Genomic DNA, 24,090 nt, shown 5'->3' with positions numbered 1-24,090 from the left:
CAAAATATCTTTCTTTTTATGTTACAATTTATTTCCTGCCATTTGGATTCCTGCCTCAGTCCTTAGGGTTTCTACATTGCACAACAAACTTTGAAATAGTCTCTTAATTTTTATTGTCCCAAAATACCCTACTGTTTTGATTTTTTATTTTGATCACAATTGTGATAAAGTCATCAGCTATTGCTATTAGGAAAAAATATGAGTAATAAAAAAGTGAGGAAGTTAAAATGTTTAAAGAAATTTCAGAAAATATACCTAAAAATAGTAGCCCTATCATCACTGAACTGTAATTAGAACATTTGCATAGCCTCTTCATAATCACCCATCTTCACAAACTGTTTTAACTTGCTGTTTTACTTACTAAAGATAAAATTAATTAACTTTCTTTTCTTTCCATGATTTTGTCTTTTTTTTTTTTTTTTTTGAGAGAGAGAGAGAATGCATGAACATACACATGTGAGTGGGGAGGAGGAGAAGGAAAGAGAGAATCTCAAGCAGACTCCATGCCCAGGGCAAGCATGGGGCTTGACCTCACAATCCTGAGATCATGAACTGAGCCGAAATCTAGAGTCAGATGTTTAAGTGACTAAGCCTCTCAGGTGCCCCTTTCCCATTACTTCTAAAGTTCTAATGGAACAATTAGAAAGAAGGAATTCCACAAATTAGTCAGGATAAACCAAGGAATGTGAGCTGGTACTTCTACATTCAAGTGGGATTCATTTTCCTCTAGAGAATTCCAAAATATGATCTCCAACATTAATCTTCCTCTGCTCTATCTAGGAACAAATACATTTGTTCCCTCTCTAAATTGGTCAGGGAATGGTACAAAGCAAGCAAAGAATGTAGGAATTGTTACCTAAGTGGAACAGCCTATCTAAGATAGCCCAAGGACAGACTAACATAAACAAGAATAGAACAGGATTTCTGAGAGAAGATCCTATTTGGTTAGTTTCAATAAGTCAGCTAAAAATGATATCCTTGATATACCATCAATCATCATTCCCTGCCCCAAAATGAAAATTTAAAAAATCACCAACAGTGCATTCATCCCAAAATGTACTTATATACCACAAAATATTATAGGTTCTTAGGATTTAATGTCGAACAATATCAGATCTATGCCCTTAAGGAATTTAAATTTATAATGGGAAAAAATTAATAAATAAGCTACTGATTAAATATGCAGGATAATTTTAGACTATTTTAAATAATATGAATCTGGATGATATGGTAGTACAACAGCATTCATGTTGGGAAAGGGGGGTAACAGAAATTGGGAAAAAAGGTACTTACAGAGTGTATCTCTAAGAAAATACAGTTAAGACCAGATTCTTAAGTGATCAGATTAAAATGCCTTCCCATCCTCACTCATCAGTGTAGAAAACATCAGCAACCTCAATACATTGACAATAGACAATAAACAAGTGTTAGGATAGCGTAAAGCAAGTTTGGGACCAGGAAGTATCTAGTGATCTAGAAACTGATTTTTATCCACAGAAAATAAGAGACATAACTGTAAAATGGACTTATAAATGTTTTTTGCATTGTAGATTTCCATAATTCACTTAATTTACTAAAAATAATGTTACTAATAGTAGATGTAAGCTCACAAGTTCAGATACATGCAGGAAACAACTGTTATAGCTGTCCTGTGTAAGAGGTTTAAGGGTCTTTAAGAAATTCTATTTCAAGTGGTATTTTGGCTACTAGCCCCAAATTTAAAAAGAAAAAAGAAAAAAAGAAAAAAAAAAAAAAAAAAGAAAGGCAAAGCAACTTACTGTGCTCTCAGGATCTAGAGTTCAATTGTTCTGTGGAGACAGGATAGTTGCCTAAAGATTAAGTCTCAGGAAGTCGTGTCAGAAAGTAGGTGATCCCCTTAAAATAGACCTATATCAAGTCTAGGCTAGTTCCACAATTCACCAGAGGTAACAGAGAGACAGGGATGTTGGAAGGCAATGGAAGGTTAATTTAAAAAAACTTTAGTTATTGGCTGTGTACCCAGGTTTTCCTGGGGGCTTTCCCTGACTAATATGGTATGTTAGACAGTGTTAATAGGTCACAAGATCACTCTGAAAGGGGGTTATTAGAGTATTTTAAGATCACAGACTAAGCACATGCTGTCTCCTTCCCTTTCCACCCCAAATCCCTAGAAATGACAAAAGAAATTATGAAAAAAAGAAATCTGTAAGTAGGTTAAAAAATAAGGTGTCTTCAAAAGTACATCCTCCTACAGGGAAGAAAGCTATTTCCATCCATATCAAAGATTATTCCTATGGTGATAACCAGGTCTTAGAACAGATCACTATACTGTTGGGGATGATGGAAGAAGAGACTGTAATTTCTATTTTGTTTCTTGGCTGTTATTTCTGCCAATTTGAGAATAAGAAACACTGGGGGACTGGTCCATTTTGTGGCTACTTTTTGTTAAGAGAGGAAGAGGTGGGGGAAGGGCAGAGGGAGGGGGGGTAGAGAGAGAATCCCAAGCAGGCTCCATGCTCATCACAGACCATGACATGGGACCATGACTGAGATCAATATCTGAGATGAAATCAAGAGTTGGATGGATGCTTAACCAACTAAGCATGGGGCACTTGTTTTGTGACTATTAATGGTGGCTCTGACTTCAATCATTTTGTACTTATTTGAGGCTATTTTTTTTAAGATTTTTTAAATTCATTCATTCATTCATTTATTTATTTATTTATTTATTTATTTATGAGAAAGAGTGTGTATTGAGGGAGAGGGAGAAAGAGAGGGAGAGAATCTGGATCAGGCTCCACACTGAGGATGACCCTGAAATCATGACCTGAGTCGAAATCAAGCATCGAGACACTTAATCAATAGCCTCCCCTGGTTCAAAACTAGTTAAACCAAAAAATTTTTACTTTTGAGGCAATTCTTTGAAGTAGAGAAAAATGTAAACACCTCTGTTACAACAAGCCCTTACCTAAAAAGAACCTTCTTTATAATCTTGCTCACTTACTGCTGATAGCTTTACCTATGGAAATTCAGGTCACTAGTCAGAGTTTCTTTTTTTTTTTTTTAAGATTTTATTTATTTACTCATGAGAGACACAGAGATAGAGGCAGAGACATAGGCAGAGGGAGAAGCAGGCTCCATGCAGGAAGCCCGATGCGGGACTCGATCCTGGGACTCCAGGATCATGCCCTGGACTGAAGGCAAGCGCTCAACCACTGAGCCACCCAGGTGTCCCAGTCACTGAGTTTCTTAAACATTAGCCTAGACTCATCTGCTGACAGCTGATCCACAATACTGATTATAGATGCAGGCACAATTGAGTTTGGTTCTACTTTTAACATATACTCACTGTTCTCTAAGTTCAATTCTGGACCCCATCCAACTGGATAGGATGCTTTATCTTTCTCTTAAGGACTGATAAAGAAATTTCTTATGATCACCTAGATCAGGAGACAGATTCTAAGCGGGATTTTTAGCCTAGTCTTTTTCCTTATTGGGGAATTCCTATCTTCTTTTTCTCTATCTTGATATACAGAAAACTTCATTAAATGATACTCCATATTTCTCTATCTCCCCTCCTCCAATTTATTCCTTTCCATGGGTAAAAAATTATTCCTTTGACTGTTCAGTTTGTGAAATGGAAGTGAGCTTTCTTGGTTCTGCCTCTCTCAACTCTTTCTCTCCTTTCAGTGCCACATGCTTATTGAAAGCATGCAATCTCATCTGACCTTAGCAATGCAATAAACCTGGAAGAGTAGTATCTTTCCCCAAGGAAGAAACCCCAAAATTTTGGGAGGTCAATCTCAATACAATAGAGTGTCAGCAACTCCTCTGAACAGACCTAAGTCTTGCCCTCCAAAATCAATATTTTAAATAAAGCTCTTATTTTTGATCTCTGCCTGACTTCAGCATGTATACCTAGCTGACTCCCAACTCAGCTGGGGAACTCCTTAAAACACCTAAATTGCCTTCCAAATCCATCTTGGGCTTCTAATCCTGGCTGCCTCACACTAATTCCCAACTGAAAATACACCAGCAGTTAGTTGTTCTTATTTGGTAAACTCATCCATGTAGAAAGGAATAATGGCAAGAAAAAAAATAATGGAGTTTTTGCAATTTCCAACCCATGTCCAACTAAACCGAAGCTACTGCCTGAGAAAATGGAGTAGTAGGGCTGCTTATTCTGCCCAAACTATAACACTGTTTGCAGGCAACTATCAGATTTAGGAGCAATATTTCCCATTTTCTAGCCATTATGCCATTAAAAATGTCAGCGGCTTATTTTTTGCTCCGTCTATGTTATTTATTCACTCTACATTTTTCATTAATTCACTAATGGTTTTTACCTAAATAAGTGTATTTACAACTGTAAATGTTAGTTGTCTACCCAATATCCATTCTCCTCTTCTTCCATACTTATAGGACCCCTATAATTTTTGGAAGCAGCGGTATGCCTTACTTTAAAAAATATCCAGCTTCATTTACAGATGGGGTAGCCAATGAGATGTAAGTTAGGATCTGCCTTCTACCTTCTAAGCTTCAGCATTAGGCTCTATATGAACTCCTTTGCCCATAGATTCTACCAAATTTCCAGAAAAGGTAGCAGATATTTCCAAGATTACAAGTGGCCAATTCCACATAATACTGAGTTTAACCACATTTTCTTCTTAAATATTATAATTTACTAGAAGAAATTCTATACACTTATTTCCAGGGCATTATTCTGTGTGTTGCCTAGGGTTACACATTAGCTGGTGCTCCTGGGTAAGCTCTTTAAAGAGGGCTTATTTAGCAAGAAGGCCTATTCTTTTACCTTGCTCTTTTCTCCTCTCTGTGACTTAGAATGCAGTTAACCAAGGTGACCAGGCACTGAGAATAGCAGAACAGAAAGATGGAAGATGCCTGCCTGTCTCATGCCTGACCACATAGCTGCCTTATCAGCCCTGGAATACCTCCTCTGGACTTAGATAATGGAAAAAGAAACCTCTTATCTTTTTTAGTCCACTGTTATGTGGGTTTTCTTTATATGTAGCAGAACTTAACTTTAACTTACACACCACGTGTTAAATGTGCTAGCTTTACATATTTTTTTTCAGTTTTTAAAATTATATGTTCATATAGTTAAATGACTCAAAGTCATTCTGCTTATTACTAGTGATATGCATACCACACTCCTGGGAATCTGTCTAATTATCCACTGAACCCATAAAAATGATTCACCATTCCCTTTGTTTGGTTTCTCTTGTGAAGAGGGAACAAAAAAGAAGGCAATGCTACCTAAAAGTAAACTCAGCACATTTGTGAGGATCTTTTTAGAATAAAACACATCTGGAAAATACTCCAGTTTAAATAATCAAGACTTACATAAAATACACTGTAAATTATGGCTGACTGGCATTTATTACTTAAAGGTACTACAAGCAGGATTTCATAACACAATTATATAAAATGAGGGCAAACAAAAAAATTCTTTATATTAAGTTTCTCTAGCAGAAAATACATAAAGCATGAAACAAAGATACTTACATTTGAAGGTTTAAGTTTGTTAATGATTGTCGTTTTCCCGCTATTATCCAGCCCAAGGCACAAAACATGAACCTCCTTCTTCTTCAGGCCAAGCAAGCCTGAAAGTCTGTCTAGCAATCCCATAATGTGATTCAAATATTTCCAAACCAGCTGCAAGTCAGAAAGTAAAAGAGACGTATCAATAACAGGCAGCTTAGGTATGGAAAATATGAACCTGTGCATCAAAAACTTTAATAATTTAAAGACACAATGATAAAAACCATGTCAATGTAGCTCTGGATTTAGTAAATAAAATTTAAGCTGATTAGCACAAAGGAGTCTTATTTGAAATGCAGATTGGCAGCTTATAACCCTAGGCAACACACAGAATAATGCCCTGGAAATAAGTGTATATTTCTTCTAGTAAATTATAATATTTAAGAAGAAAATGTGGTGAAACTCAGTATTATGTGGAATTGGCCACTTGTAATCTTGGAAACATCTGCTGCCTCTTCTGGAAATTTGGTAGAATCTATGGGCAAATGAGTTCATATAGAGCCTAATGCTGAAGCTTAGAAGGTAGAAGGCAGATCAAAAAAGAGAAAAACAGGTTTCGGCTACATTATTTGAGCCAGTAGCTAAATCTTTCTCTGAAGCCAGCCCCAGTTTTGTATGCATTAATCTGAAGTCATAACAATAAAATTAAATTTTTTTGTTTGATTATATACAGTTTACATTGTATCTTCTATCAAGTGGAATAACAGATATACTTACTTTAATATATAATATATTGCTAGACATATATTGCTAGACATACTGCTTGTTCATAACCTGCTATGAATTCTCAAAATGAAACTTTCCAAAGGTGCTCCCCTTGGGTCCATTAATACATTATCTTGGGAGAAGAGAGCTATCTCTGGTGCCAGCCTTCAACTGCTGCAAGGATTGCTATAGCAGTAACTATAATCTGTGTCCTAAATGTTACCTATTACTCTCCCAACCATCGTTTTCAAAGTTCTCTAAATATTCATCTCATTTAAGTGATTTATTCTCATCTCCATCTAAGGTTCAAAAAGCTTATCATCCCCTCAACTCCTTCGGTATTTTTTATCCCACACTATCCTAGGCAAGGCCATACCCTGAAGGATGTGAGGCTGCAACAATTTAAATGAGAGGTTTCCAAGACAACTGCATCCAAAAGGAGGCTTCATTGATTTTGCTTAGGCCCCTTGAGAGATCATACTGACAGGAATTTCAAAACCAAATTCCAATGATGTGTAGAAAGGAGCAGAAACAGTGCCCCACCAGAACATGGAGCCTACAAGAGAGCCACAGTTATCTTATCCAAGGGATGAGTTTGATCTCAGATTACACCATTTGTGCCACTTTTTTCCTCATTTGGAGATTCAAATCTCACTCCATCCATTCCTTTAAGTCTCAGCTTAAGGAGCATTTGCAGAATCTACTTTAAGTTCGCCTTCTGACATCATGAATAATTCAAAGTCGATTTTCTATCAGTCACTTTGTTATTTATTGTACTAAACATATTAAGACAATTATCTTGTTTTCCATCTTCCATACAATTTTGAACAGATTCAAAAAAAAGATATGACCACTTCTCACATCATCATGCTCTGGGCATCCACTATAAAGCCTCAACTGTCAAAAACTTGATACTTGAATATTCCTTATCCATAGAACCCTGGATTGTGATTTTCCAACCCTTTTTCATAGATTATCAGAACTAATACTAGCTAATGAAATATTTTGGGACGTACAATGTAGAAGTCAGTTGTTCTAAAATATGTAATCATAGCCTTATACATATATGTCTCTATTTCTTAGCAATCATACGTTTCTGTAAGTTTACTTTTTCCACGTAGGAAAGCAGGACAGATAATTTACTGACCGTGCCCTATGTGCACAGTGGGAGATGAAGCCTCCTGTAGCTTGCTATGCCTAAAAGCCATGATTCTCAACTCTGGCTGCACACTGGAATCAACTACTGAATTCGTATTTCTGACGATGGCATTAGGGTACCAGTATATTAAAAAGCTACACAGAAGGGACGCCTGGGTGGCTCGTGAGTTGAGTGTCTGCCTTCGGCACAGGATGCGACCCCAGGGTCCGGGGATCGAGTCCCACATGGGTCTCCCGGCAGGAGCCTGCTTCTCCCTCAGCCTGTGTCTCTCAGGAATAAATAAATAAAAACATCTAAAAAGTCAAAAAGCCACACAGTGTTTCTGATGTACGGTGACTAGTGAGAACTACTGGCTTTCAGAGTAAAGCCGGAGCTTCCGGGCGTGGCTTTTAAGGCTCCCTCTGTCTGGCTCTGAGGTACTTTTCCAGTTTCTTACCTTACTGCTTTGCCGCGCACCAGCCAACCAAATTCCCTTGGCTGTTATGTGGGAAACCTCTTTCTAAAGGATTACTTGTTGCCAGAAGAGTCTCGAAGTATTAGGATGTTCATCCACAGCGGAGCTTGGAAGGTGGTTAAGTCGCAGACGGGGACGGGGCAGAGAAACACCACGAATGGTACTTTGTCAACTTTAAAAAAAAAAAAAAAAAAAGAGAATGTTCCTAGAGTGAATTGAGGCACACTTTCAGCGCTCCAAACATTTGTATTCGGCTTTCGGTTTTTGGAGATGGACTTTCTTTCTTTCTTTCTTTTTTTAAGATCTTATTTATTTATTCCTGAGAGACACGGAGAGGCAGAGGCAGAGACCCAGGCCGAGGGAGCGGCCGGCCGGGCCCGGATCCCCTGAGCGCCGGCGTCCACGGCATTTCCCACACCCTGAAGCGGGCGGTGTCAAAGCCGACCGAACCGCCCGCCCAAACCGTCTCCCTCCTGGATGCCTGGTCCTGACCGCACACGCCGCCTCAACTTGTCCACCTTTTACACTTTACAAACAACGGTTCGGAGTGAAAAATCCTAGGATGTGGCGGCGGGCGCGCCGGGGGGGCGGGGGGCGGTACCTGGTCCTCGGAGTCGGCCTGGGCCCGGGCCGCTCGGCCGTCCGTCCCGGGAGAAGTCTCGGGCGCCTCTCGGCCTTCCTCCCTACGCCTCCATCGCACGGAGCCCGGCCCGGGCACAGCCGCCGCCACCAGCTGAGGCGACCGCAGCGCGCGCCTCAGCCCGAGCAGCCGCCGGGCCGGCGCCCGGGTGCGCGGCGTTCCCCTGGCAACAGGACGTGCTTCCGGTTCCGAGGCCACGCCCCCCGGGTCCCGGGGAGCCGGGCCTGGCGCCCCTGGTTATGGGGCCGAAGGGCCCCGGGAAATGGCAGAGGCGCAGCGACGAGCATTAGAGAAGGTGTGGAGGTCGGGGGCGGGAGGACCGCCGCCGCCCGCGAGGAGCCGCGCGGCCCGGACGGCGCCTGACGGCAGCTGTAGGCGTGCGCACAGCCTGCCGGGAAGCGCCTGGCGGCGCGGCCGCGGCGCGCTCCCGTCCGGCCGCGTCTCCCCGCCCGGTCGGGCGATGCCGCCGCGGAACCTGCTGTGGCCTCCGTGGCCAGGCGCGCGCCGGGCGTTCTGGGTTCCCGAGGCCTCCGAGCCTGCAGGCGCGCCGCGGAGGGAGCCCCGCGGAGGGGAGGGCGGCGGGGGAGGCCGGACGGGGGGAGCCCCGACGGGGAGGCCGGACAGAGGAGGCCCTACCTACGGCAGGCCGGACGGGGAGGCCCGACGGGGAGGCCGGACTGGGGGAGGCCAGAGGAAGGCCTGACGGGGGAGGCCCGACGGGGGGAGGCCAGACGGGGAGGCCGGACAGAGGAGGCCCTACGGCAGGCCGGACGGGGAGGCCCGACGGGGGAGGCCCGGAAAGTGGAGGCCCGAGGCCTCACCCTGGCTCCTTGGCTGTCCCGCCTCCTCGGGATGGGCTCGCTGGCCCCGGAAAGCAAGGGGGCCGCCTCGTGTGGGCCGCCTCTTAAACCTGCCCTGGAATTACAGTGACGGGGTTACTCGGTGAAAATATTTAGGTACACGCAGCTCTCCGCCCTGTTAGAGCCACGCTTCCCAAAGGACCCACCAAGGTCGGGAGGAGTCAATTTACGGAACCTGCGACCTACCTAGCCTCACCTCCAACCCCCCCCACCCCAATGAATGGTTCAGCCTCACCTCCCAACCCGCACCCCAATGAATGGTTTTGGAGATTGAAGCCCTTCCTCAGACACATTTTCTCTCTAGTTTCCTCTTAGGCCCTGAGTATGGGGCTTTCCCCTACCCCCCCCCCCTCCCCTACCCTAGTTAGTGTCACCTTTACCCCTCTGCCCCATCTTTGGCCTACTAATTAATTTTACCTATTAAGCAGAGTGGGAGGGTGAAAAGAGATGAGAAAAATTATATGAAATTCATGATGGGGGTGTTTATGTGAATGATTACACGGTGCCGTTTGGCTCAATTTCTAAATGCAGATGTGGTTGTTTTACAATGAAAAAATGTGGTTCTGGAGAGTGGCTCTTGAAAGGCTAAAACTAACAACAAAAGCCCAATAGTGGTATATTCCAAAATATTCACAGATATCCTTGAAAAACATGGAGTATGGATATCTTCTTCCTAATCGTGTGGCCTTACGCCATTAACCTTCTTCAGGCTTTAGTTTCCTCACTTTCAAAAATACAGTGTCTCCTCTGATAGTTTTGAGGATTGAATTGATTTAAAAAAGTATATTGTTTGTCACATAGTAGGTGTTCAGTAAATAAATCCTGTCTTCCTTTGTCCTGAAATTTCTCTTAAAGGGATAGGATTTGATTCAGTTCCTAAGTATTCTGGTTAACTTCTGACTGTAAATACATTTACAGGGCGGTATTGATTAGGTTTCTTTCCGTCTAAGTGACTCATTTTGATGAGACATAGAAGCTAATTTCCTTATAGCCTGAATATGATTTTTTTTTCCTTAGAGTTAAGCAGAAATCTTAGTTTCAGAAAATATTACTGCACAGACATATTTTTTCCTGTTTGGAGTTGGCATTTTCTGTCCTTAGGTTTAGTTCTGTTTTTGTGCAAAACATTTGGTGAAAACTGGAAATTTGACGGGGAGACTGGATACCCAACTTTTCAGTAAATTAGGCATATACATAATTGTCGAAAAAACCGCTAAGTACAACGTTATTGTAGGTAAGTGTAGTTGATGTGATGGCTTCTCATTGAGATTAAATAGTGGTTATGAAACTCACAGTGCTCTCAGTAACCTGGAAAATGCCAGTGTTGAAAATATGTAGAAGTTTAAAAACATACATATTGCATACGGTTGAATCTGTGTTTTGGTACTTTGCCAAAATCTTCATTTTGGTACATTCGAGTACTGACAGACCCATAAAAATTGTTCCACTGGATTAATAAGGTAGTTTGGTTATCTTCATCTTATTATGAGAGTTAGAAGCTTTAAAAATGGCATGTGATTTTCTCTAGGCTACTTAAGATATCTGTATAAGGGAAGAAAGTTTCAGGTATTTTATAACCAGTTTTAATTCCATACTGGGTTTTGGACTGTAGTAGAAGAATTACAAAAGAGTTAAGTGTAAGATATGATGACTACAACACTATTCTGATTAATTGAGGATACTTTTTATGTATTTTCTTACTAGCAACCTTTAAAAATATAGACAATCCCTGATTCCTAATTTATTGACGTTTTTGGAATGAATGCTAATGGTCTAAGCCATTTGAATAGTTGGACATTATGTATATCTTTTGGTCATCTGCAACTTATGTGTACAGAATTACCTCTGCAATGAACAACTCCACTTACTGAAGCTCACAGAATAGTTTCCCAATATGAAATCACTACAAAAATCCGTATCTCTTTATAGTGATTTATGTGATTTTATGCCTTGATGCTAATGACATTAATTATTTTGAAAAATTACACCTATGATTTTGCATCCAGAATTATGTATCTAAAGAGCATCTAGATTTAACAGACTAAAAAATAAATTATATCAAATATGAAGCAGTACAACGGTACAAAAAAGTCACAGATTTAACCACCAGAACTGTAACTTTTATTTGCTAATAGATATTTTAATAAACAGGCTTACTCCATCTGTAAGACCCTGATAATGCCTCTTAGGAAATCATAGAAAAATAAAATACAATAATTAGTAATTTGTACTTTGTACAAAAATCTTATTATGTTGCTCAGCAGGTAGTTTTGCTAAACACCATATTCTTTCAGCAAACAGATAGATGACATATGTAATGCAATTAACCACAAACAATCCCTCATTGAGAGCTGAGCATTCTATAACACTATTAACTTGTAAGCATGCCAGCACATGAAAATTTACATGGAACATCATAATACTACAGTAGATTTTTATAAGATGAAAACAATACCACCTTTAAGTAAGTCTGGACTACTTCACTGCTACAGCAAAGTAGACAGTAGTAAGTAGGGTTGCAATTCAATCGTTAACATCCTTTTACTGTGTTTATCTCTCTACAATCTTGTTATACAACCAGAAAAGAGAACATAGTCTGTGTAAGGAACCTGAGTGGAAGGCATATACTGAAGCTCTAAATAGATACCAAAGAGAAACAGTAAAAAAAAAAAATACAGTGCTGCACTTATTCTCACAAGCAGATCTTTTCCTCCTTTTGTAAGAGAACATGGGTACACTGCTAAATCCATAGTTAATGGTAACTAACTTTATGGCAGGTTTCAGAGAGATACATTTTAAAAACCATATTCATACTTCTAGGAAGGAGAAATGTTTTCAGCTGCAGGTTTTCATTAGTCAAATATTTTTCTATGAAGGATTAAATGTCGCAGCCTAGACAGATGTTATCTAGGTATTTTATATGAATGTACTATTTAGTATTAAATTAAACGTTTTAGGATTTGTGCTACAAAGATTTTTATAACTATTTTATTTTGAATGCACTGCAACTGTCGACATCTACCATTTAATATTTGACATGGCCATTTAAATATTCAGTGTTTAATCAAATACATACTTATATGTACATATACATCTTTATATTTTTGTATATGATAAAACAGCAAAAAAATGGAGAGCAATCTTATTCTTTTATTCACAATCTAATTTTACACAAATCTATATGCATCTATAAATTCAACACATTGAATTCCACGTGGTCTATCCAGAAATAAAGATCCAAGTACAATTAAAAGATCACATCCTCCCAAAAGGATAGGGAGGTCACAGTGAACAAAACAACCATATTGCCCATGTGTTTCTCCTAAATGACAGATGGTACTGATGTCTCTCATATGAAAACAAAAGAAAGTAAAAGTATTGCTTTACTAAATGATTAGATCCTGTTTGCCTTTTTTTTTTTTTTTTTTTAAATTCAGTTGGGGACTCAAAACCCTCCAAAATACTATTTTGAGAAAACTGCCAGCTTGAGTATATACAATACACATCTTTTAAGATTGAACTAATTTTAATTTCATAGGGCTTAAATGATAACATAATAGTTACAGAATATGTGTTTGTTTACTCTGTTAATGGACAAAAATAAAGAACAAAACATGAGAAGTATCTATGGCATTGAGAAGTTCTCACTTAATCTCTACATTATGGAAAAGAGAACACTGTTATTAGGGTCCTTGGAAAGCACAGAATTGTTTCAGATCCTTCAGACACGATGTCTCAAAAATATCCAGTAAGAATAGCTTTAAAATATTTTACACAATAGGTCTTTTTCAAACCGTGGCATATTACATACACACAAATACCCATGGACCATGTTTATGTATATATGCACGTGTGTGTGCGTGCATGTGCTTGGTTTGCTTTTCCCCTTCCAACGACTTGTACCCCTCCCTTCCAATCTATATGCCCTTTCCACTCTATTGACTTTTAGCTCATCTTGGTAAATAGAATTACTCACATAGTAACATCCTTACCTTTCTTCCTCCAATCTACCAGCTTGTCCGCAACTCTGCCTTCCCTCCCATTGCAGTTCTGTGTCCCCTCCTATCAGAAACTAACCTCCCTATATGAATCCCGAACCCTTCTAACCTCCCAGGGCCTTTTCTCTAATTATATCCTCTCTTGCAATAATCAGTTTTCCCCTTTCTACCAGATTGTTCCCACTAGCATATAAATATACTCTAGCACCTTTTCTCTAAACACACACACACACACACACACACACACACAACCAAAAATCTCTTGACCCCATGTTTCCCTCCATATATCGCCCTATTTCTCTTGCTTAAACAGTAAACGTCTTGAAAGACTTGTTTACAGATGTTGACTCCACCAGCATTCCTACAATCTCTTCTTAATCAGGCTTTGACTACCTTACTTCAGAGACTGTCTTTGTCAAGGTCACCCATAACTTCAATGTTGCCAAATCCAGCGGCCATTTCTTGGTTCTCAGCTTGGCTTCTTAGAAGCATTTAATCCAGATGACCCATCGCATTTCTTTTTGATCTTACCTTGTTCTCCTTAGTGTCCTATGTTGGCTTCCAATTCTCTGCCTAACTTCTACATGTGGGAATGCCCTAGACCTCAACTCCAGCCTACTATCTTATAGCCTTTTCCCAGGTGATTTCAAAATTTTAAACACCATTTATGTGCTGATGACTTCCAAATCTTGATGTCTGTCCCCGATTGCTCCTTGGAATTCTCATATAGGACTGTCTATTCGTTCTCTCCATTTGAATATCTGACAGGCATCATGTAGCTAAAACCAGTCCTTAATTTTCCCTCCAAACCTGCTTCTCCCCACCACTGCTGACTTAGTCTCTCATTTCCTAAATAATAGAATTTATTTTTGATTTTCTTTCTTTTTCACCCGTCATACCCAATTCATTAGGAAGCCCTGGGTTCAGAGCCTGAATTCACCTACTTCTCTCCACTTTTACTTCCACTTTAACAAAAGCCAACATTTTTGTCTGCCTAAACTATTGCTGTAGCCTCATAAATGTTCTTTCACTCTTGTCTCATTTTTGTCTCCTTAATTCTTCTACTGTGTACTAAGCACACCATTCTCTCTACCCTCAAACACTCCAAACCCCCATGCATTAAATTGGTCTTTCTGACTGCAATGTTCTTGCCTCCGATCTTCTCATGACTGGTTCCTTCATGCTTTTCAGGCATTTGAAATGTCACATCCTCAGAGAAAGTTTCTTTTACCATTTTATATAAAAACCACAGTCATGCTATGTAACTTTATTGCTTTTAATTATCAACATAACATTTCTTTATTGTGTACCTTTACCACTAGAAAATCAATGCCATGAGGCAGAGGCTTTTTTCTTATCTTGGTCACTCTTTTTCAGTACTTAGAACATGACACTGGTATATGACAGTGTTCAATAGACATTAGTTACTGGGACAAATGAACTTACAGATAAATATAATTAAAGTAAATCAATCTATGTATGTATATATACATACAGTATAGGTATATATATACTAATTTTGAAATTTAGGAATTATACAATTTTGGATCAGCAAACAGAACTTCAATTTTTTGTTTGTTATATCTGTTCCCCATAGTGTCAGAGCTTTGACTGGAGAAATCATGCTGTGTTTTTGTTCTCTGCATTAAATTATAGATACCTAATTATTTCATTTAATGGTAGAGAGAAGTTATAAGGTGGGATAAGGGAATGTTTTGCTTCCTCAAAGGGATTTTTGAAGACTCTGAAAAAACAGTTTATACAAAAATGGAATCACTTTTCACTTTTGTTGAAGGTATCCCACCTGGTGAAATTTTAAAAATTGAATAAACGGTAAGTAGTGAAAAGTAACTATAAAAAGATTTGTTCACTATTTTGAATACACCAAGTCCAATATTGGATTTTTCTTACTGTATTTCTGTTCATGAGAAAATAAGAGTTTGTTTTCTCCAGCACATTATGAGACATTTGAGCCAGATTACATAAAAAACAAAAAGAAACAAAAGGGTAACTTCAAAAATAATAATTTCTAGATACTGTTTTGGTATTTGGCTTCAACTTCTTTGAGAACTGGAAAGGTTATAAGCATTCTGATATTGAAAGGAAATATAAGATCTAAAATGGCTCTTTTTTTATACTTAAAATACCTGAAAAAAGAAGGCAATCTTCTTGAAAGCACTAAGTAGGGATCATCACATATAACAAAATTAATATGCAAATACCACATTTTTTATACATTTGCAACTATGTAAAATTTATATGGTACATAAAAGCATAAATTGATTTTCAAAGATTACCTTTCAACTCAGATCTTTTTATCTGAATTTTATATAAACTTTTTGCATTTAATAACAGGAAAAAAACTCATGAATGAGATTGATTCATTGATACATATAAAATGCTTTGACAGTTCAATACTCAATGTATTTTTTGACAAATTCATTTATTATATATAGGTCTTAGAAATCAAAAGAACTGGTAATATGGAAATGTTAGTAATTATGATCATTTAGTTTATTAATAAATTTTTTAAAAATAAATTTCTATTTTTGATATCTTGGCAAAATTTCTAATTTTATACATATATATCTTAACAAATATTAAGACTCATTTATATTAGAGATTCTCATCCTCGAAATGAATTTTAGTTTCAAAATTACCAGAAGAGTAACAGGACATAATTTTTAGTCACTCTTTTTTAATGATTTTCTTTTAATGTGGTAATAGTTTTAACAAAAAACTCTTTTTGTATTATCTTTTCGCCTTTTCCTAAATTTTAATAGAACTTCGTCTGTTTCCATGTTCTGTGTTAATGCCTCTGATTTTTTTAAAAATAAGGTTATTATAGAAGATATAACCACCATTTTAAGAAGCATTATTAAGCTGTCAAAGATTGTACTGAATACAAAATAAAAACCCAAGTATAGTTTATGAAAAATGTCCAAAAACATTTATATCCTGTAATTATTCAGGTTTTCAATGACACAATCTAAGATGGAATGTAATTAAGAAAATGATTAATAATGTATCAGAAATAAAGCACATATAGTATCTTTAAAATCAAATGTTATTCATTCTTATTTGTTAGGACTGCTCATCAAAAAAAGTATTATACCCCACCAAAAAAACCAAAAAAACAAAAAAAAAAACCTCCCATTTCACACATTTTTTTCTCTTGGAGGTCTTAAAAGACCAACATTATATCAAAACTCTAAATTTGTAAGAAGAAGATGAGATTTTTGCATAGTATAGATCTATTAATACAATTTTCTTTGAACACATATACATGGCATAGGAAGAAACAACACATTAAAAGCAAATTAAAAACTTCAATGATAAACATTTATGCACATTAAGCCTTATTTTTCAAGCAGTGCAGGAATTTAAAAAATCTCCAATCATTGTCATAGTGTCTATGAAATTCAGTATTGTTTTAAAGATACTTTTAAAGATATTGAACTACATAAAATACCAATGAATATTCAAATCAGTTAGATTTAACAATACTCGCATTAATCATATTGACAGAAAAACTAGCTCATTCAGTTACAGATTTGTTAGCAAATGAGTAGCCATTGATTTTGTCATAGAGCTTCTAAAGACCACAGTTGTAAGCAGATTTATTTTAAAGATAAAAAATATGTGGCAATAAATAAAGCATGTACAGTCAAAGAAAAAATTTATTACAGCTTAAATAATGATATTTCTGGGTAAATTATTCTAAAGAGAGAAGTTACTACTTTGCATGAGAAATGAGCTAATAGAATGAATTATATTCTAGTTCCTAAGTGAGTGAAGATGTGTTTAAATAAAAAATCTAACAAAAGTAATTTCTAGCTAAATGCATACATTTCATTCTACAAATTACTAAATGTAGAAGAGAGATTTAATTTATTACAAAGACAATAGAAGAGGAGATTTTAAATTAGGTAAAAATCATGAAAGTGCATGTTTACTCATCTAAAGATTTAGATTTAGATGATTTAGCAATATTCCCTCCATCTATCATGATTTCAAAAAGTTAAGTGATATTTGGTCTTTGTAGAACACAGGCAAATGAAGACTGTTCTGAGGATGATGATCTATAAATGTGGCAAAACTCATAGAAATGTTTACATCAAAATTGCTTGCATGTAAGCTCATATTTAAGTTATGAAAACAAGAACATTTATTTATCTTCAAAGTTAATAATGCCTAAATATAAAATTTGGATATAGGTAAAATGAAGGTTCTCATACCTTGAATTTTTCTTTATAATAATACATCATTTTGGAATAAATGAAGGTTAATGGCTGGGCTAAATGAATAGGAATCCTGAAGTAGGTTGTTCTTTCATTATTTTGTAGAACATTTTAAAGTCATATCTCAGTTGTTCTGATTTATTATTTGAGTTGATAGCTTATTATCTTAACCAAAAGTGAGTTTATTATAACCAAACAAAGACATCCAGGGGTTAAAAAGAATGGAGAAATATAGGTAAGGAAAGAGCTTCACTTGAGAGAAGATTTTTCACTGAGTTTGATACCTTTCTAATTTACAACTCCCAGGAAATTGTGTTGTTAATCTGTACTTCATTTTCTAATCAAAAGTAGAAACCACTTCTTTATATTACATTTAAGAGCAAGAGCTATCTTTCATCCTCATCTGTCAGGTAATTTTTCTGTAATGCCTTTGTTATTCTTAAGGATGAATTAGGTATGTCTAAGGATAGTGGAATTCTTCTTTGAGGTTTTTTCCTTTTAAATGAAACAAATCAAAAGTTCTCTTAATGATATAGAGATTTGGTACTATAGTTAACGAGCATGGAAACCCAAGTGAGAATCTTTCTTTGTTTTGTTTAGAAAGAAACTGCTTTCAATGGGAAAGAGCAAAAAAATCTAATAAAGTGGAAATGAGTTGATATCCTTAAGAGATACACAAAACTTTGTATTTGCCAGGTGTTTTTAAAAGATGAAGTTTATATAATTTTAGTAATGCTTTGCTACCCTTAGTAAATGAAAAGTTTTCTTCACATTATTTTTTTCATTTTTAAAATTCAGTAATTTTGATTCACTACTGATAAGCTAAAGGTAGACTTTCAAATCTATTCCATAATCCTAAACAACACAAATACCAACCAACCATTTTTTGTTTTGAATTAAAAATAACCCAAGTCTTTTTTCTTTTTCTTTTTAAGTAGGCTCCATGCCCAGTGTGGAGCCTAATATGGGGCTTGAACTCACAACCGTGAGATCAAGACCTGAGCTGAGATCAAGAGTTGGGCACTTAACCGACTGAGCCACCTAGGCACCCCCCAAGTTTTCAATTAAGATGTGAATATCCTTTTTTTTACACATTTGAATAATGTATCATTAATCTGAAGCTCAAATCTAATTACTAGTCAGAAGAAAGAAGATAAAAATTACATTTTGATGACCTGTATCTGTTGACCTTTTTTTCTCAGAAGTGTCACATCCCCCTTATAATATACAAAATTTATTTTTATCCAAAGAAATCTTTGAAATACCTGCCTAATATTTTGTTTTTTTAAGGAAACAGTAAGAGAAAGGGGGTATTTATGCCTCTGCAACTTAAGATTTTTCATTTCCTTTACTTCATCTAGTACCGTGTTAGATCTAGGCATGTTTGAAAGAATTTTGTGCAACTATTGCAGGTTCATACTTATTTTTACATTCACTAATACCAGTGAATTGGCTTGGAAAAGAGATTACTCCAGAGTTGTTTTAAAAAAAGGCTAATATTTTCTAATTGGAGGCACCTTTGAGGTAGTGACTCTACCACACATGAACTGAAAAGTTTGCCACTGGACAAGAAAAATCTGTAACTTCTAAGGAGAGATTGTCTTAAGAGAATACTGCAAGATTGTTCCTCTCTGCTATAGGAAGTATGGAGTGTTTTATGAGAATCTACAGTGCAAAATAAATTTCTCCATATGGATTCTAAATCCAATTCACACTGGACAAGGCTTTATTGATTTATGTAATGTATTTTTTTTTTCTATGGAAAGAGCTGGCCCTTAGTGACTTGGAAATCACAGCAAACATAGCAAATAGGCTCCAACCTCTAAGTTTTAATCTTAAGAGTTATTTTGAAGGTAAGGACAGTACAGCCAAAATCATCTTTGCCATAAAACCTTATGTGTATAGGAGACACTTCATAGATATTTGTTAAATTGAACTAATGAAGTTTATACTGTCCTTACTGAACCCCTATAATTAAAGATTGAAAGTTGTTGAAAATGTTGATCAACCTAAAAGGCGACTTCAGTGCCTGGTGTCCTAATGGAAGGATAACATCAATTTGACTCAGTGTACTACTCCATCTTTTGGAGTCTTTTTTTTTCTTCTTCAAGATTTTATTTATTGATTTGACAGAGAGAGAGGGAGAGAGAGCACAAGCACGAGGAGTGGCGGGCAGAGGGGAGAAAGGCAGAGGGGAGAAGCAGGCTCCCCACTGAGCAGGGGCTCCATCCCAGGACGCCAGGATCATGACCTGAGCCCAAGGCAGATGCTTGAGCCACCCAGGTGCCCCTCTTTCGGAGTCCTCATGTAAAAAGTATCAAAATATTTTTGGATTGAACTGAAGTAGTAAAGTCTTTTCTACTAAATGGAATCTGAGCTTGGAAAAGTTAAAGTGAGAATATTAAAAGAAGAGATATATCTGCTTCTAGCCTCTTTGTTGTATAAACACAAGTCCACCAACTGTGAATGGATAATGGTTTTTTATTCTTAAAATACAAATTTTTAAATTAATAATTTCCTTATCTAAAGCTATAGAAAAGGATCATCATCATCCATTTTTAAATTACTTTCCAAAGCACTTAATTTCCAGTTAATAAAAAGTTCATTCCCTCTCTGTGAGTGCAAATGCTCTCGTTTATGCGGTGGGACCCAAAATACTAATGTATGGCTCCTGCAACAGTCCCTTCCCTCCGTCTTCAGCCTCTTGTAAAGAGATGGTAAGATCTTTTTAGATTTTCCGAGCTTTCTTCTGCTGATAGGGATCAGGGGTTGAGTGGTAGAAACTGAGAAAGGAAAAGAGAGGAGATGGAGTAATAAAGAGAGGAGACGGGGAGCTGACTGAGCAAGAAGTTTTAGGAAATTTAATGAAGGAACAGAAAAAAGAGACCTAATATTGGTGAAAATTTTGGGATAAGAGATTTAACCGACTGATTTATAAAGTAGAACTTTGGTAGGGAAAGATACAAAAAATGGACTTTTTAAATGAAATGTGGTTGAGATTCATTCTTTACCACCACTTCAGAAGGACTTCTGTAAAGACTGACTTTGCTTTTCAAGAGTTGACTTTGGATTTGTTTTCCATGTGAGGACTGAAGCAGGCCTTAGAACTGTAGCTACAAGGCTGTTTTTTATTCAGCTGATATCTGGATAGGTTTTAAAGAGTAATGCAGGGTATTAAAGAATACAAATCTTTTTTTTCTTTTTCTTTTTTAGACTACAGCATGCATAACTTATTTGTCAGCAGCTATAAGATAACTCAGTGCAAAAGTGGTGTACATTTTGATTCTCAGTAAGCCAAGAGCTTTGCAATTTCTGATTGCTTTTTTAATGATTTATATACCTAATCTCTCTTCTCGATTGTACATTGTTTTTATATTTTTCCCCCACATATGCCTTATACTATGAGATAATGAGTTGTTTATAGACTGGAAACTGACCACCCAGGAAATAAAACAAAAGTGGTTTCTTCAACTGTCTCGATTTACAAAATCCAAAAAGCTCCTCAATAGTATAGATCAGAAAATGTAAAATAAAGCAGGTACATGAATGTATATGCATACTGAAGTTACCAAAAATCATTACTGAAGGCTGTGATTTATGTAAGTTACTAATTTTCTTTCTATAATTAGGTTCTATACTTATGCATATTAAACAGTTTTAATTACTAAGTATGTGCACTAGTAATTCTCAAAATATTTCATGTAAAATTTCCAAATAAATTTGGCAACCTAACTGTTAATATTCCTAAATCTTATAATATCCTTGGGATCAGGGGTCTGTGTGTAGGCAATTAAGAAATAGATATCCTTATTTTTTTAATATATCTGTTTAATCGTGCACAAATATTTCAACCATGTGTTTCTGACCATAATGAGGTTCAAAATTACACGTAAGATTATCATGCTTACAGTTCTGAAAAATATGAATGTAATTCTAAAGAAATTTTAAAGAGCATTTGGGGAAAGAGACAGAGTAGAAAGGCAGTTTTATAATACTAGAGGAAGATGTTGGGGAAGGAAAAAAAGAAATAGAAGTTACTCACATATAGAAAAAGATCTCTGTACCTTTTAAGAAAAAAATTCTTAACAGTGAACTTTAATCTTTTAAGTACTGAATGCCCATCTCATAGAAGTTTAAATACTTTATAGAATTTATTTCATCAAACTATACAGATGTTGCTGACAGAGTCCTATGGAAGACCATAATTATTCTATTCCTTATTTTTCTAAATACCTTTTTTGTTGTATTATAAAAATAAATATATATGATTAATAAATTTAATCTGTTTTACATCTGTTCTTATTTAATATATATTTGAAGACAGGTAAATATGGAAATTTTATATTTCCTCTACATGTATCCGGATTTGTGTAAATGTATCAAGCAAACTGCAGTTAGTGTATGAGTGATGCATGACCATGCAGGTGGTGGCTAGAAAATGTTGCTAGCTATTTCTGACACACTTACTTAAAAAGTGATGAATTTCTCACTTTTTTTTTCTTTTTAGTATACTTTAAGGAATACTTTTTAAAGACTCTTCCTTCTAGCTCTATACAATTTTTTTTTTTGAAATGAGAAAAATTGAGCTGTGGTAGACAAAAATCAGGAGATAAATCAGCATAATAATGTATGTGAAAGGGTCTAGTCTAATGCGACAATAAACAAATCTTAAAAGAATAAAAGAAAGTGAGTCTCCTTTAATAGCAAGACAGCTGCTATTACCAAAAAAAAAAAAAAAAAAAAAAATGTGATTTAGGTAGGAACTGGAGAATGTGGATTGGGCACCTTTGGGTCTTAGATCAGAGAAAAACTTATTTATTAAATAAGCATCTTTAGACAACCTGTTCCTTTTAAAATCTCTCTCAACACATCCTGCCTACTCTTCCACACCTAGCACAGAAGCCATTCTGTACATTCACAGGCAACAGCTGATTTTACAATTGAACTTACTCATAAAGCAGCACTTTTTTGATAATTTGCTCAGCATAATTCACTGAAAAATATATTTGCTTTTTTTTGCAGCCTCTGAGATGATTATGACACACATTATAGCTGTGTTCACATTTTCAGTTACTGTGTTTTGGGCCCAGGTTGACACACGATTTATATATGCTCATAGGTTAGGTCTGTTCATATCTCTTTGGAACATGCAGTGGTATACTTGTCTCTTGAAAGGTTTAGAAAACAGCTCAGCACATTCATGTAACTTATTTTTTAGGAACAAAATATAAAAATTCTTTAACTTGCAAAATGCACCAACATCAGCCAACTACATGTGTTTATTTTTTGGGCCACCATATAGCTATCATAAAATTGTGTTTAATTACTTTTACATTAAATCTAAGGCTATATTCTTAGATCTTTTATTCAAAGCAAGTCTACTGAAAATAACTAATTTTCTCAGTGCTTTGATAATTGCTTTTGCAAACTTGTAAAGCTGAACCAAGGGAATAGACACGGTTTTATTTCAAGCTTCACTCTTGATCTTTCTGGGGTGATCTTCATAAGGTAGGAGAGAAATATACTATTGCTAATAAAACTTAGAGGGGAAAAGCCTCTAAGCAATCACTTACTATGAAATATTTAGGACACTATGAAGTTAATTTAAAAAAAATAGACAAACCAGCCTTAGAAGATTGAAAAGCACAGTATGTTTCTCCCTCTCCCTCCCTGATAACCCCTTTCTTAGTGTAGTCACACCTGACAAGAATTCACCAAATGACATCATTGGTTATTTCTGCAAATACTTCTAACAACATCAGGCATCAACAGTTAAACTATTATAAAATAAAGTAACAATATGATCCATAGAGTTGAATATAATTATCTAAAAGTATTCACGTCAGTTTGGAAGCTACTTGATCACAAAACATGAAAGAAAGGTCAACTATTTCTTTTTTATCTACCGTCAAACTCTAAATACATCATTAAGGAAGCCACACCTGGCCAAATTCCTTTAAGTTCGTGAACACTTCCCAAATACTGTTGTACAAAGTTACACATCCATGCTGAGTTATTTACCATTGTGTCAGTGATAATCTGCAGCGGGCCAGGGTTTTATCTGCAGGTTATTCAGAGAGGAGCTATGAGGCATAATTTTAAAATCCAGGTTAGAAGCATAAACAAAAGGTGTGTGCCCGTAGTTTGAACAGGAGACTGCAGTTCGTGAAGTGATGTTTGGAGAATCAGAAGAGGGGGTAGTAGAGAGGATATCGTTCATTTTAGAAATGCTGAGGCACAAAACACAAGTGCTTGTAGTACTTTCATACATGAAATCCTTTCTCCTGTATGTGCATCATGTGTAAGCGTAAAGTCTGTATACTGCTGACTATCCGTCTCTGGTGTCCAATGAGAAGGACTCCAATTCTTCTAATATCACTGTGAGAGAGAAAAAGAGACAGAGATGGGAGTGAGGGGAGGAGAGAGAATATGGACATTTAGATCTGGTAAGTACAAGGAGATAAGAAATGAAGACTTATGGTAAATATGTAT

General features: G+C 36.6%; 2 protein-coding genes and 1 long non-coding RNA gene across 33 annotated transcripts in view; 1 reads left to right on the top strand and 2 right to left on the bottom strand.

Annotated features, from left to right (window-relative positions):
- Positions 1–8,660, bottom strand: part of ARL6 (ADP ribosylation factor like GTPase 6) — a 59,596-nt gene extending 50,936 nt beyond the window's left edge. For 7 of the 10 annotated variants that reach the window (XM_038582536.1, XM_038582535.1, XM_038582538.1 and 4 more), the window contains exons 1-3: positions 8,461–8,659; positions 7,842–8,031; positions 5,506–5,655 (exon numbers count right to left, since the gene is read on the bottom strand). In XM_038582536.1, the coding sequence (XP_038438464.1) occupies positions 5,506–5,628 (123 nt within the window). In that variant the 5' untranslated portion in view covers positions 5,629–5,655; positions 7,842–8,031; positions 8,461–8,659. Of the gene's footprint in view, positions 1–5,505; positions 5,656–7,841; positions 8,032–8,460 lie in introns of all 10 variants that reach the window. The other 3 variants (XM_038582544.1, XM_038582543.1, XM_038582542.1) reach the window with 2 other exon arrangements.
- A 4-nt stretch (positions 8,661–8,664) lies between these two features.
- The window catches only part of LOC119867305, a 55,182-nt gene continuing 39,756 nt past the window's right edge, over positions 8,665–24,090 (top strand). For 6 of the 11 annotated variants that reach the window (XR_005383142.1, XR_005383146.1, XR_005383143.1 and 3 more), the window contains exon 1: positions 8,688–8,794. This is a non-coding gene — a long non-coding RNA (uncharacterized LOC119867305). Of the gene's footprint in view, positions 8,795–24,090 lie in introns of all 11 variants that reach the window. The other 5 variants (XR_005383140.1, XR_005383141.1, XR_005383138.1 and 2 more) reach the window with 3 other exon arrangements.
- The window catches only part of EPHA6 (EPH receptor A6), an 872,069-nt gene continuing 868,038 nt past the window's right edge, over positions 20,060–24,090 (bottom strand). For all 12 annotated transcript variants that reach the window (XM_038582514.1, XM_038582517.1, XM_038582521.1 and 9 more), the window contains one exon: positions 20,060–23,976. In XM_038582514.1, the coding sequence (XP_038438442.1) occupies positions 23,862–23,976 (115 nt within the window). In that variant the 3' untranslated portion in view covers positions 20,060–23,861. The remainder of the gene's footprint in view (positions 23,977–24,090) is intronic.

This window comes from Canis lupus, chromosome 33, assembly GCF_011100685.1.
Source record: "Canis lupus familiaris isolate Mischka breed German Shepherd chromosome 33, alternate assembly UU_Cfam_GSD_1.0, whole genome shotgun sequence".
NCBI lineage: Eukaryota > Metazoa > Chordata > Mammalia > Carnivora > Canidae > Canis > Canis lupus.
The sequence above is the reverse complement of the archived record's forward strand: the minus strand, read 5'-3'. Positions and strand labels throughout refer to the sequence as shown.